Raw genomic sequence first — 13,951 nt, 5'->3', positions numbered from 1 at the left:
AGAATGACTGAAATACACGGCTGAGGGGAGCAGTGGCCGAGACAGGGGAGGTCTGCTGCGCCATGTGGGTCAGCTCCTGCCATGTGGGTCAGCAGTGAGACCTCCCTGCTTTCTTGGCCTCAGACGCATATCAAGACTTCTCTTTCCTGCCTGGCTCAGTCCAATTCCCTAAAATGCTGAGTGATCCAAGTTTCCTTCTCTCTCAGTTGTCCCTTCCTTATACCCAGGAGCACAGGCGTGAGGCTGCAGCAGTGGAAAAGTGGAGGGCCAGGTGGCTGGTCTGGTCTACTACTGCGTGGCCTTAGGCAAACCCCGCCCTTGGCTGGGCCTCAGTTTCCCCTCTGATGATGCAGGGGTTAGAGGAGGTAAGAAGGCATGGCTGGTACCTAAACCAGGTTCAGGTTGGACTACCCTGGCATTCAAGGCCCTGCCCTCTTCTTCCTCTTCCTACCCTGAGAAAAAGTTGGACATCTCACCATCACACCCCCACAGAAGAGAAAGCGAGAGGCAGAGGGGGACACTGAGGAACCAGGAGTGAGACTTTAGTGGCATAGTCAGTTAAGAAAGATGGAGTGACGGCCTCCCTGGGTGGCACAAGAGTTTATGACGCAACCTATGAAGCTATCCGCAGCCACTGCAGCACGAGTTCAATCCCCGGCCAGGGAGCTACCCACATGGCACAGCAGACCTCTCCTGGCTTGCCCGCTGCTCCCCTCAGCAATGTATTTCAGTCAGTCTGCCTGTTCTGTTCCCCACTCTGTCTCTGGTGAACCCTCTCACCCCCCACTCCTCTGACCTGTACCCCAGCTCTTGTGTGCATAAATAAATAAATCTTAAAAAAAAAAAAGATGGAGTGAGTGGGATTTTGAGGGGGGGAGGCCCCTTCCCGTCCTTCCACCTCTTCCCTTCCACATCTGCTCCTTGACCTCCAGGGCCCAGTCCTGGGAAAGGACTGAATGTTTGTCCAAGGGGGTTTGGAGGGAGGGGTCTCAGTAGTCCCAGGAGGCGAGGCTGTGGGGCTGGCTGGCAGCCAGGACCCCAGGCCTCCCTCCCTCCTGCTCCACACTGCTCTGCTCGGGAGCAAGGCCTGCTCACCCCCTGGGAACCAATAAACAGGAAACAGACACCAACCTGGTGTTTGCTCCCTCAGCCAGGGCCCTTCCAACTCAGTCCCCCCCACTGCCCTCCCACTGTCCCAAGACGTGCCCCGCCTCTCCCAGCCCCAGAATATCAGAACCAAGAGTACTAATCCAAATACACAGACAAAATCAAGCTAAGAGGTATACTTCTGGAAAAAAACAGAATCTTTCATCTTGAAACCACAAGATCCTCTACTCTGAACTGGCCATCTCAAAGGCACACCATTTAAGTGGCGACACTTCTGCAAGCTGCTAGAGTGGGGGTCCTGGCCTGAGGGCTTCATGGGCATTGTTTTTTTAGCCCTTGAAATAACTCCCCAGTGGCCCCAGTTTACTGAGAATGAAACAGATTCAGATTAAGGTTTTAGCTCTTACTCGTCTGCCCCTAAAGCCTAGACACCAAGGCCCTCTGGCTTGGAGGGGCTCTGAGCTTAAAATGAGGAACAGAGGAGACTGTATTCTACTTTGTAGTCTGCTTCCAGTGGGTCTGGGGCTTTGACCCAGAGAGGACTTTGGCTCTGCTCTCCCTCCTAGGTTGGGGCTAGTGGTAACAAAAGGAAACTGGGAGCTAAAGAGAGGAGGGAGGACGAGGACGGTGGACCCTGGGTTTTACCCACCTGCCCAGCCCTTCTCCCTCTGCCTACCTCCAAAGGCCTAGGCTGCTGAGTCACAGACCATACCCAGGTACAAGTGGGACCCCCACCTGCCCCTTTCCCCCCCAAGTCCAGACTATGTCCTCAATTTTTTTTAAGTCTGTAATTTATTTATTTAAGATTTTTTTAAATTTATACAATAGCTGGGGTACAGGCCAGAGGTGCAGGAGGTAAGAGGACTCACCAGAGACAGAGTGGGGAGCAGAACAGGCAGACTGACCAAAGTACACTGCTGAGGGGAGCAGCGGGCAAGACAGGAGAGGTCTGCTGCACCATGTGGGTATCTCCCTGGCCAGCCAGGAATCGAACCCAGGCTGTAGAGGCTGCGGACAGCTTCACAGCGCTGCGCTCAACCAGCTGTACCACCAGGGAGGCCCTGTCCTCAACTTTTGTCCTCAGTTTTACACCTAGAAGATTGGAGTTGGGCCTCCCTGTTGGCGCAGGGGTTAAAGACACAGTGCTAACAAGCTATCACCAGCCACTGCAGCCTGAGTTCGATCCCCAGCCAGGGAGCTACCCACATGGCACAGCAGACCTCTCCTGTCTCACCTGCTGCTCCCCTCAGCAGCGTGTTTCAGTAGATCTGCCTGTTCTGCTCCCCACTCTGTCTCTGGTGAATCCTCTCACCCTCCCTATACCTCTGACCTACACCCCAGTTCTTGTATGCATAAATAAATCTTTTTAAAAAGGGAAAAAGAAAAAGATTAGAGTCAATATCTTATTAGTATCTTAGTCATGAGGGGAGGATTTAGTCATTTCCCGCGCATTGGCATTATTTCATTTCATCCTCACAATGTCTTCTGTGGAGAGAGGGGTAATGTGGAGTGTCTGTTAAGGCTTGCCCTGGGTGCCAAAGAAGGAGCAGGGGGTGCACTGGATGCGCTCTTTCCCTTCCACATGCCACCTCCATGGAAGCACATAGGCCTCTCAGGGCATGAAGGGACCTGGCAGGCCTTCTGGTGCAATAGCACTGGGGTCACCAATCCCCAACATGGAGTTCCCAGCATATATATAGAGAGAAATCCTTTCCATCTGCCCCCGAGGGCCACCTGGGTCAGCCTGGCAGAGATGTGACTGCCACTCCCTCTCTAGGCTCCCACCTTCCGTTTGCCCCAGCTCTAAACTCTCCTGCCAATGACCCTTATTGGCAGCTGCTTCATCCCAATTTTTAGTGAGCAAAGGTAGGGCCGGCCCCTCTGGAAGCAAGCCCACCCCCGAGGGACTCATTTTACTTCTGTCCCTCTGCCACCAGGCCAGTGCTCAGCCGCCTTGTGGAGCCCACCCACCTCAGGAGGCCTGGATCCTTGTTCAAAGCTCCTGGCGAGCAGGGATGTCCAAGCTTTCCTGCGTGTCCCCAATGCCCATCTGGGGGCTCAATAGTTGACTTCCAAGTAAACGAATAACAGATGACCATGGAATGAATGCAGGAAAAGGGAAGTGGGCCTGAGTTTAAGACTCTGCCCTATAGCAGCACCTTCTGGGGGCTGAGTCTCAGGAGCCAATAGCCTCGGCCCTCTGTGCACCTGTGGTAGGCAGAATAATGGTACCCGAAGACATCCACACCCTGATCCAGAACCTGTGAATAGGTTCCCTTACACTGCAGCTGTGATTAGGGATTATGAGCTGGGGAGATTATCTTGGATTATCCCAGGGTCCTTCTAAGAGGAAAACAGGAAGTTTGGTTCAAAGTGAGAGATTTGAAGATGCTCTGCTACTGGCTTTGAAGATGGATGAAAGGATCACAGACCAAGAAGTGTCAGCAGCCACCAGAAGCTGGAAGAGACAAGGCGACCGATTTTCTCTAAAGCCTCCTTTCTCTAAATGCAGCCCTGTTAACATCTTAACTTTAGCCCAGTGAAATGCATTTCTTCTGATCCCCAGAACTGTAAGGTAATATTTGTGTGGCTTTAAGCCACTGCATTTGTAGGAATTTGCTCCAGAAGTAACAGGAGACTAATTCACCACCTATCTGCCAGCCTAGACCCTGAATCAGCTCATGTCGCTCCTACTTCAGGCACCTCTACACTCCCCTCTCCCTGCCCAGGGGCGTCTCAGAGTCTAGCGACCTCTGCAAGCCCCAGAGGAAGCACCACTTCTGGGTACAGGCCCCAGAATGAGCCCCATAACCTGCCGCAAGTGTGTGCTGTCTGTGTGTGCTCAGGGGAGCCTAGAGCAGCGGCTGGTGGTGGAAAGCCGGGAAAGCAGACCCTTCTTCACCGTGAGCCTCAGTCTCCTCAGTGGCCTAAGGGGGCAGTGAGTCCCCACCGGCCAGCACTGCAGTCTACAAGTCGGGATCCTACCAGGCCAGCTGTTGTCTCTCTGATGCCTAAAAGCATGGCGGAGTCTGTGGCTCTGAGAGGGAAGGAACTCACTTCAGGCCACACAGCAGGAACATGGAGACCTCTATGTGCTACACCAGGTCGTCCCTGGTGATCCTCACAGCTATTGGAGGGGGCCCCAGCTCACTTCTGCTCACTTACTGCTCATCCGCCAGCAGCCTGGCAGTATTCCTCCACCTCTGTCCACCCCTGGCATGTCCCGCAGACCTGGGCTTGGGAAAGGGTGTGTGTGCCTGGGGATCAATCCCATGGGGGGCACTGGCTCCAATAAGCTCCTGTTTCCCAGGGGACCCAGGGCCCCCGTTTTAGTGCCTGCCAGCAAGGCGCCAGGCTGCCTGGGCACATTTCCCAATAAGTACGCCAGGGCTTCGAGCTTTTCTGGGAAACATGGGCTCCCCCTTCCCCCCGCCTACCGCCACCATCCCCGCCAATGCTGCTCAGTGGGAACTCTGTGGAACTCTGTGTATGACCTAGGAGTCAGGACACCTAGGGCTAAGTCCCATATTTGAGCTGGAGAGCCTTGGACAAACCTCTGCCCACTCTGAACCTGCTTCTTTATCCACATACAAGGGCCATGGCAATGCCCACCTCACCGGAGGAGCAGATGAGAGAGACAGGACTCCTTGAGGGTGTCATGCATTCCCTGTGCCCCAGGAAACAGGCAAGTTAGAGCTGGGGCTGTCACGGTGGCTGCAGAGGGGACACCAGAGGGACAGGACACTATCGTCTGCCTACTGGGGCCCTATGGCAACTTGACCCACTTAGCCTTTGAACTGCACCAATGGAGGTCTGCAGAGGGTGGGGTGTATCCCACAGTCCCAACCCCAGGGGCCTAATTTCCCCTCCTCACCCTAAGAGAACCCTCCACACGATGCCAAGCCACGGGAGCAGAAGCAGCTCTATGTTTACCTTCAATGGTGGGTCCCAGGTCCTTGCAAAACCCTTTGGGCTGCTCCAGAAACCCACCCCCCACATCCTCTTACCCCAGCTCAAGCCACCATCAGTTCTTGCCCAAATTATTCCAGTGGCCTCCCTGATTCCTTCCTGAGCCCCTACAATCTACCCCTCCCCACCCCTCACCCAGAGCAGTCAGAGTAGACCTGTGAAACCTAAGTCAGATCAAGTCACTGCTCTACTCAGAACCTCCCAACAGCAGCTCTCCCATCTCACCTCAAGTAAATACTACAATCTTTCTATTGGCACCTGGCCCCAACCCACTTACACCCTCCCTTACCTATCTGCCCCTTCTCATACCTCAGGGCCTTTGCACTTGCCATTCCTCTCCCCAGAATGTTCCCCACCCAGCCCCGGCCCCCAACCCCCAGATAGCCACGTGGCTTACTCTCGAACTTTCTCTAGGACTTTACTCAGAGCGTACCTCCTCACTAGGTCTTCCCAAACCTCTCCCTGTCATGATCTACTCTCTTATACTGCTTTTTCTCCCCACCTCTACCTCTCCCTGACATACAATCCATTCATAGGTCTCCATACTCATTGGGAAGCCATGAGGGAAGGCCTCTGTTTTGTTTGCTGCTGTATTTTCAGGACCTAGAAAAGTATCTGACACATCAAGCAGCTCAGTGACTATTTGCCATTTGTTAAATGGATGAATGCATTATCCCATCAAGGGTCACTGTTGATCACAACTCCTGCTGCACCCGACCAGCCGTGTTCTTTCCTACCTCCTAGCTCATGTCCATGCGGTGCCCTCTCCGAGGATCCCTCCCTACTTTCCTGGCTATTCAAACTCTTCCAGTTTTTAAGGCCCGACTCCAGCAACACCTCCTCCAGGCCAGCCCCTCAACCTCCTACAGCCCCTTCCAGTGTGCTTCTGGATTCTTAAGGCTCTGTCTGAGTGTCTATGGCTGCCTGGGGAGACTCCACTGTGGGGAGGCATGTGTAGCCTGAGAGATCACAGATGGGAGGGAGGGAAGAGGAGGGGCAAATCCCTACAGAGGATGGGGGGCTGGGGACAGGATTAGCAGCAGCCTCACAGCCTCCCAAACCCAGCTGGTCCCGGAAATGTGGGGTTGGAAAATGTCAGACTCAACTCTGGTCCATCCCCCAACTCTTCCCTGCTGGCGGTGGGGTGGATTCATTCCTGGACCACACTCCCCCCCCCCCCAAGTAGCCCAGGGCCCTAAGGAAGAGGGGGTGGGGAGAGGCAGGGAACAAACAGAGGAAAGGGACAGCCCTCTGCCTGTCCTCCCCCATCCCACCCTCCTCCTGCTGGGTGACAAGACATTTAATTATAGATATTTGGTACCACTCAGAATTCCAAATGTCCTAATCGCCTCTCCTCCCAGAACCAGTTTCCATGGAAAAATCACAGCAAAGAGCCAAGGAGGGAAAGGAGAGAACCCCCACCCCTTGGGTTCCCTGCCAAGGGGAGACAGAAGAAAGGTGACGAAGCACCCAGGCCTTCCTCGGAAAGGCAGGGAGCTGACTGGGTAGGCTGGGAAGTGTGTGTGTGTGGGGTGGGGAGGGCCCAGGCACGACTATCGGGAGCAGGGGTTGGGGGGCAAGGCCAGGGTTCTGGGACTTGGGCCTGGCTCTGCCCTGCCTTGCTATGTGAGCTTAGGCTCAGCATTCTCCCTTTCTGAGTCCTGAAGTTCCTCTAACCCCAACCCCAGGCCTTGGAGAATTAAACAACCACCAACACTCAGACTACTTGGGGTGCGCAGGTGACGCTTCCAACTTCCCCCAGACCCTGTCTTCCTACTCAGATGGAGGCCAATCCCACCCAGAAATAGGGAACCTTTGGGCCCCTTGACTTCTAAGACACCTCTAAGAAACATTCTAGGATTCAAAGTGAATCTAACTATCTGCAAGTCTAAGAATTCAGCGCTGCAAGAGTCTCAGAGTTTTCACATGTGAAGAATGAAACCTTCAGAGCGCCCGGCACATGGCAAACACTTAGTCAATGTCAGCCACTGTTCCTGCTACTCCAGTATGTTACAGTTCTGTGTGTCCGTCTGTGGTTCTGAGACGCAAGTCACTTCCCGTTTCTAAGCTCCAGTTGTCACATCTGTCAAGTGGTGTGCAGGTACCTGACAGCAGAAGCTGGAGCTCTAAGACTGCACTTTAAAGCTCAGGCGGGAAAAGCCCTGGAGTGGAATGCCGCTGACCATCCAGGCTACTGTGGGCTTAAGGGACATGGCAAAGGGCGTGGGGTACTCGGGCAGGGAAGCTCCCAGGCGCTGCCTCTCCCTACCCCCCTCCTGGACAGATGCAAGCAGGACAGATGCAAGAATAAAGCTACTGGTACTTCTCCCTCGTCCCCTGAGCTCTTAGGTTCTAGCCGTGGTCTAGAGCTGCCTTTCTTCCAGCTGCACCCCAATCTGCCTGTGTCCCTTGGCGACCCTGCAGGCTGAGTCCCTCCTATGGAGCCTCAAAGGCCAGCCAGGCAGGGTACTCTCCCACCATATAGATGGGATCACTGACCTGGCACCCAGGCCTCCTGCCTCCCAACCACACAGAGGGCAAATGTGGAGAGGTGGCCAGCACAGGGGTCCTCTTTGCCCCAACAGGTGTCTCTTCTCAGCCCCTAGCTGGGGCCACTCTGGTTTCTGCAACATCAGCAAATCTCCACGGCTTCTTCCCGTCTTCTTATTTGGAAGCCCACACCATACCATCTCCACCCACAGCTCAGGGAGCGTGACTGGAGCCCCAGGCCTGAAACAAGGGGGCATTGTCTCCTCTGGGAAGGCTAGTAGGAGGGGGTGGAGAGCTGCTCCCCATCTTCCTAGAGTCTAAAGAAAGAGGATAGCAGGAGGGATTCAAGCTAGTAGATGGGAGAACTTCCAGGCTTTATGAAGGGGAGGTGATTTGGGGGACGCTGAATCTCTTTTGAGTCTATTCAAGTCCACCAGGTTATACTGGGGTCCAGAGAGGCCAGCCCTGTGCTCAGAAATGAGCAGGAGGTGGGGGAAGAGCCCAAGGCTGGTCACAGAGAAGCACCAGGGACAGTGGAGCCTTTTCCCTGCTCTCCTGCCCTCAGGGAGGGAATGACCAGGTTGCCCACCCCTATAAGAGTCTGCCAGGTGGAGACCAATGCCCCCATTTCAGGGACAGGCATAGTGAAGGGGTGTGACTGATCCCGGGTCACACAGGGGCTGGAGCTGAGGGTCCAAAGCCTGCTCTTCTGATGACAGTACCAGGCCTGGCTCAGTCTCTGACTCACTCTGAGATCTGGACAGACTAATCTTGGACCTCAGTGTTCCTACCTGTACAGCGGGAGAGCAGGCTGCCAGTCTCTCCCTTAAGGGGTGAGGGGGGACATCAAGCTGGGCTTGGAAAAAAGGACTACAGTGGGCAATGAAAAAAATCTGAGGGCCTCCCTGGTGGAGCAGTGGGTTAAGAAGCAACCCATGAAGCTGTCCGCAGCCACTGCAGCACGAGTTCCATCCCTGGCCAGGAAGCTAACACACATGGTGCAGCAGACCTCTCCTGCCTCGCCCCTGCTCCCCTCAGCAGTGTATTTCAGTCAGTCTGCCTGTTCTGTTCCCCGCTCTGTCTCTGGTGAATCCTCTCACCCACCACACCTCTGGCCTATACCCCAGTTCTTGTATGCATAAATAAATAAATCTTTAAAAAAAAATCTGAGAAAGCCTCCATCGAGGCAAGAAGAGGACTATGTTATGGGCAGATATGTCCCACCTCACAGGGATGGGGGCGGGAGGGATGAGGAGGGAGGAGGACGAAGACCAATTCTGCAAGAGTTCCCACTTCCTTCTGGGTCTCAAAGCCTCTTTTAAGGAGCATTATCCACACAGCCCCTGCCTCCCCACCCCCACCCCCGCCCTGTTTCCTTAAGTCCCTTGGTTCACCCCATCCTCTCCCCTAAATTTGTCTTCAAGTTTCCCAGAGGAGATAATACAGGAAAGGCAGCTGCGTAGGGGGCTCTGCTCTCACCTCTATCCACATGTTACAAAGACAGAACCAACACCGGAGTTAGGGGAACCTGTGCTGTCCACCGGGCTCTCAGAAGGAAGAACAGATCCATAATTTCCCGTCTCCCACTCCCAGCTCACTGACTCTGTGGCCTTCAGGAAAGAACCCCAGAGCCAAGATGGGGAAGAGACAGGAGAGAGAAACAAGGAGAGTTCAGAGGGGCGTGAAAGCGCTGGGAACAGGGAGTGACCAAATTAGTCCAGAGTTTAGGGTTTCCAGGACGCTCCCGGCTCAGGCAGTGGGAGTACAGGCCACAGCTGAAATAACCTCAGGCCATCCCAGCTCTAGACCCGGAACCCAGAGCCTAGAACCATCTGAACCCACAGCCAAAACTACAGGAAAGACTGAAGCCAGAAGGCAAAAGTGGGGGTCTTAGGGAGAACAAGGCTCCCTGGGCCTGGGGGCTGACAGATGAAGGGGGATCAGAGCCACCAGGAAGGGGGTGGGGTGAGGTGGCACCTCCACCCTGACTGCAGAAGCAGCCCTGCCTGCTAGAGATCAGAACAGCTCCCAACCGCTCCAAAAGCCCCTGGCTGCTGAGCTTCAATAGCCCCTCCCTGACCCTACCTCCTCCTAAAGGCCCCCATGCTAATCAGAAGAAGTTCTAGCAGACATCAAGCCCCAAAGAATGCTCCAACTCCAACCAAAGAATCCCACCGCCCCTCCCCCGGCCCACCAAATCTGCACAGCCTCATCTGGTAGGAGACACAGGCACTGCTCTGTCCACACCACCATGACTTCAGATGTGGGGCCAAGTCATGAGAAATGCCAGGACCACCACTGTACTTCATGGGGCCCCCTCCCTCCCAGTTCTCCCAGGCCCAAGGAAGACGGATCTGTCACCAGAAAGTCACATGAAAGGCAAATTTTTGTCAACCGTGGAACCCAAGTCTAAACATCCTACAAGGGATCTAGCCAGAGGGCAGCACAGCTCTAGATAGTTCTCACTCTCACACTTCCTTGGGTATTCACAACAAAGGACCAGATAGGAATCTCTAAGACCAGTCCCTGAGAAACATCTAAAGAAGGCGATTAGAACCTTTTGTAATTATCACCCAGAACACCTTGGGGAAGATAAAATAACCTTTGACATTAGCAGCAGCAGAAGCCTGAGGTCTCTGGGGTCTGAAGAGATGGGAACCTGTCATTAACACTCATAAAATTGCCTGGCACCTCCCGGACCAGAGAAGTAAGCATCCCCAGACCTGGACACCTGCCCATTGAGCATACACAAAAGGCTCCTGCAGAAGTCACTGTCCACTGCTCTCCTGCAGCCCTGCTCCAAAGGGCCCCCACAAAGTACTCACCACTTGTGGCTTGCTGCAGCATTTGCTGGCTGGAGCAGGCTCATCTGGAGCGCGGGCTGCCTCAGGAGGCTTGGCTTCAGAAGAGGGTGGTGCAACTGGAGTCAAAGAGGGCACATCCACTGGCACTGGGGTAGGGACCTCGCCAGAGTGTAGGGTCAGCATGTACTGCTTAGTGACGTCCTCAAGTGACGGTGCCTGCAACATGGAATGGGCTCTGGCAGGGAAGCCCATGGGTTCCGGCACAGCCACAGGGGGGCCAAGGGAAGTTGGTGGCTCAGGTACCACAATAGGCATGAAGGTGGCGGGCACACTGGCATGGCGAACGTGTTTGGAGGAGGGCCGGGCATGAGAGAGGCTCCCAGACTGGTCCTGATTGCCCTTCACTCTCTGTAGCTCCTGATGACTGCTCCGGGCTGGGCGCTTCTTGGAGCCACGGCGGATGAGCCTCGGGGACAGAATGTCAGTCAGTTTAGGGTCAAGGTGGAAGTCTTGGCGGGCAGTGGAGGAAGGCGGTGGGGCCTCGGGGAGGGTCTTCTCAGACTGTGCCCGGCCCCTGGAGGGACTGGGTTCTTCCGGCTCTGCCTGCCGCTCTGCAAGGATGGGTTCACTGCTGGATGGAGGTAGCATGGGTTCCACCTCTCGGATGGGCTCCCCTCCTGGGCCCTCGAATCCTGGCCCAGCAAGCTCCCCACGGCGGCTGGGGTCACTCAGAGATTTCTTCTTTGGGGCTTTGCCAGCAACCCTGTCGTCCACCACTCTGCCCAAGGCACCAGGCCCCTGAACAATGCTCTGAATAACCTCCTGGTAACCCTTGCTCTCCTCACTGCCCACGGACCAGTCGCTGTGGCCACTGGTCAAACCCTCATCCACAGCTGTGGCTGCTGGAAGTCCTGTCTTGGGGCTCAGTGAGCCCAAGAGGTTGCTATCCACAGAGAACCCAGAGGGCTCCTCAGAGGTAGCAGCACGATGGCGCTGGGGAATTGGGTCACTCAGAGACCTGTAGGCTTCACCTGCCTCCCCGTTGCTCAGTTCAGTCCCACCAGGACCTGAAGGTGGAGCTTTACGTCTTCGGCGGAGGGCACCTGGTGTGGAAGGAGTGTCAGGAGACACCAGGGCCCACCCACCCAGAGTGTCTTCAGCCCCAGGGCCATGGTGGTTTGTCTGAGCTGAGGATGAGGAAAGGGGTCGCCACACCCCTGTGGTACCCAGGCTGCAAATGACTGAAACAGGAGGCTCAGGGTCCGCCCCAATGCCCTCATCCGTAAGGCTGGACTCCTGGCCAGAGAGCTCCTCCTGGGACCGTTGCCCCTGGGTCACCTCTCCAGGCCAATCAAGGTTTCCAGAGGGAACATCGCTGCCATCATCCTGCTGGGCGCCCATGCGCTGGATCTTCTCAAACACCTGACGGGCTTCTTGCACATACTGATCCTGGACAACATGAGGCAGTGGGTCCTCCTCGGCACCTGGGCCTGCCAGCAGGAGCTCAGAATTGCTGGGCTTCAGGACACTGGTGCGGGGTAGGCGGCGGACCAGGGGCTTCTCAGAGCAAGTAAAGGACTTTGCCCTCCGCAGGGTGGCTGTCAAGTCCTTGAGTGTGGGGCGGGTGCCAGGGGATGCTGGAGCTGGGGCAGGCATGGGCCCAAGTTGCCCCACTTGGCCAGCTGCTGATGGTGAGTCTCTGCCATCTAAGGAGCCACTCGCAGGGTCCCCGGAACGCCCACCAATCTTTCGGACCCTCAGCTCTGAAAGGTCTGAGCGCAGGAAACTGAGCAGTGTAAGGGTCTCTGAGGCAATATCTGGATTCGACAGGGACTTGCGTTTCCTACTCTTGTCCAACTCCAGTCCTACATTTCGCAACGCTCTGGTGGTGCCCGAGGGTCCCTTGCTGCGAGTCCGAACCTGTGGCCTTAAGAGGAGTCCTTCCCCAGTTCCAAAGCTAGGGGAACGATAGACACCCCAGCCCCCAGAAGCTCGGCTAGCCCACAGGTCCTCATCCTTGAGGGTCTCGGTGCTGGAATAACGGCTGCCACCACGGGAGCCTGATGGGCTTGCCAGGTATGCAGGAAAGCTCACCTTGGCCACCCGGAAAGCTCCCCCCACTGAGTCAGACAAGGGCCGAAGTCCCTCCTGGGGACCTGGTACAAAGGGAGGCGAGCCAGTACCCCAATTTCGAGGTCCTTCCTCACTAGGGGCTCTTGGAGACGTTGGGGGATCCGGGGTCCTGGCTCCCCCTGCCGAGTCCATGCTGCCCAGATTTAACCCATAATTGTCCGGCCTACAGTCCTGATCCAAGGGGGCGCTTCCAGGCCCGGGCCCCAGGCCCCCTCCCCAGGGGCGGCCTCCCTCACCGTCGTGGTCCTCGTCACTGCCCGAGGAGTGGCTGCCGCGGTAGGCCGAGGTCTGCGCCCGAGTCGGAGGCTGCGGGCCCTCCTCTTCCTCCTCGCTGGAGCTGGCAGCCCGGTTGCGGCTGACAGGATAGGAGGAGGCGATGCTGGAGGAGGAGGAGCAGGAGGCCCGGGCCCCGGGCTGCGGTTGGGAGAAGCTATGCCAAGAATGTAAACCATCCGCCGGACGCTGCGCCCGCTCCGGCTGCTGCTGCCGCCACCTCTTCGCTTCGGCCCCGGGGCCGGGCAGTGGCCGCGCCGAGCGCAGCCCGGCCAGGGGGAAGCACGTCCGGGGAGGTGGCGTCGGTGGCTGTCGGGGCTCCCGAGCCAGGGGCTCCCAAGCGGCCCCGTCAGGGCAGGGCGTCCCCGCGGCCTCGGAGTCGGCACTAGGGCGCCTGGAGCCGGGGCCCCCGAACAGCTTGCGCATCTCGGTGACGCTGGGCCAGGCCCCGCGCGCCGCGCCCTCGGCGGCTTCTTCCGCGGCCGCGGGGGAGACGCCCCCGTCCCGGGCCCCGGCGGGGTCGCCGTCCGGACGCCGCGCGTCGAAGCGCCGGGAGAGCTGGCGCACCGACGGCGAGAGGCTGCGCAACGGGCGCGGCTGCGCGGGGGCGCCCGGGGGCCCCGACGCCAGCTTGGACACGCGCCGGGAGGGCTGGCCCGGGGCGGCCGCGGCCGGCCGGCACGAGGCGCGGCGCCGCAGCCCGGGGGTGTCCGTGGCCTCCTCCTTCGGCCCCGGCCCGCCGCTCCAGCGCTCCAGCAGCTTGAACGAGACGCTGCGATAGAGGGGGGGCCGGGGCGCCCCGTCCGCCATGGTGGCGGCGCTCACTCCGGGGGGCTGGCCTCGGGGAGCCGCGGCCAACCCCCCCGCGCCCCCGCCCCGAGGGAGCGCAGCGGCCGGGCCCGGAGCCGGGGTCCTAAGGCCGCAGCGCGAGGGCGTTCGCGGGGCGCGGGCGCAGAGGCCGGGGCAGGGGGGTCTCCGCCACGGTTCAAGTTTCCGCGGCCGCGGGCGCCCGAGGCTCCATCCCAGGCGGCCCTCCCGCCTCAGTGCCCGCCCCAGGGCCCGGCCCCCGCCCCGGCCGCGGCGCCCCGAGCATCGCGCTGGGCCGGGTCCCCGCAGGGCTCCCGCGCGGCCCCTCGGCCCTGCGCCCGCCGCCGGCCTCCCTCGCGCCCGCTCCC

The 13,951-nt window shown here is 57.8% G+C and overlaps 1 protein-coding gene across 1 annotated transcript in view; it reads right to left on the bottom strand.

Annotated features, from left to right (window-relative positions):
* Positions 1 to 13,601, bottom strand: part of ARHGEF17 (Rho guanine nucleotide exchange factor 17) — a 59,249-nt gene extending 45,648 nt beyond the window's left edge. Inside the window, exon 1 of the mRNA XM_037522935.2 lies at positions 10,392 to 13,601. Within this exon, the coding sequence (XP_037378832.1) occupies positions 10,392 to 13,586 (3,195 nt within the window). The 5' untranslated portion in view covers positions 13,587 to 13,601. The remainder of the gene's footprint in view (positions 1 to 10,391) is intronic.
* Between the last annotated feature and the right edge of the window lie 350 nt (positions 13,602 to 13,951).

Source organism: Talpa occidentalis, unplaced genomic scaffold (genome assembly GCF_014898055.3).
Source record: "Talpa occidentalis isolate TD23 unplaced genomic scaffold, MPIMG_talOcc4v2.1 talOcc4.3, whole genome shotgun sequence".
NCBI classification, from domain to species: Eukaryota; Metazoa; Chordata; class Mammalia; order Eulipotyphla; family Talpidae; genus Talpa; species Talpa occidentalis.
Note: the sequence above shows the minus strand (reverse complement) of the source record. Positions and strands in the feature narration are given on the sequence as shown.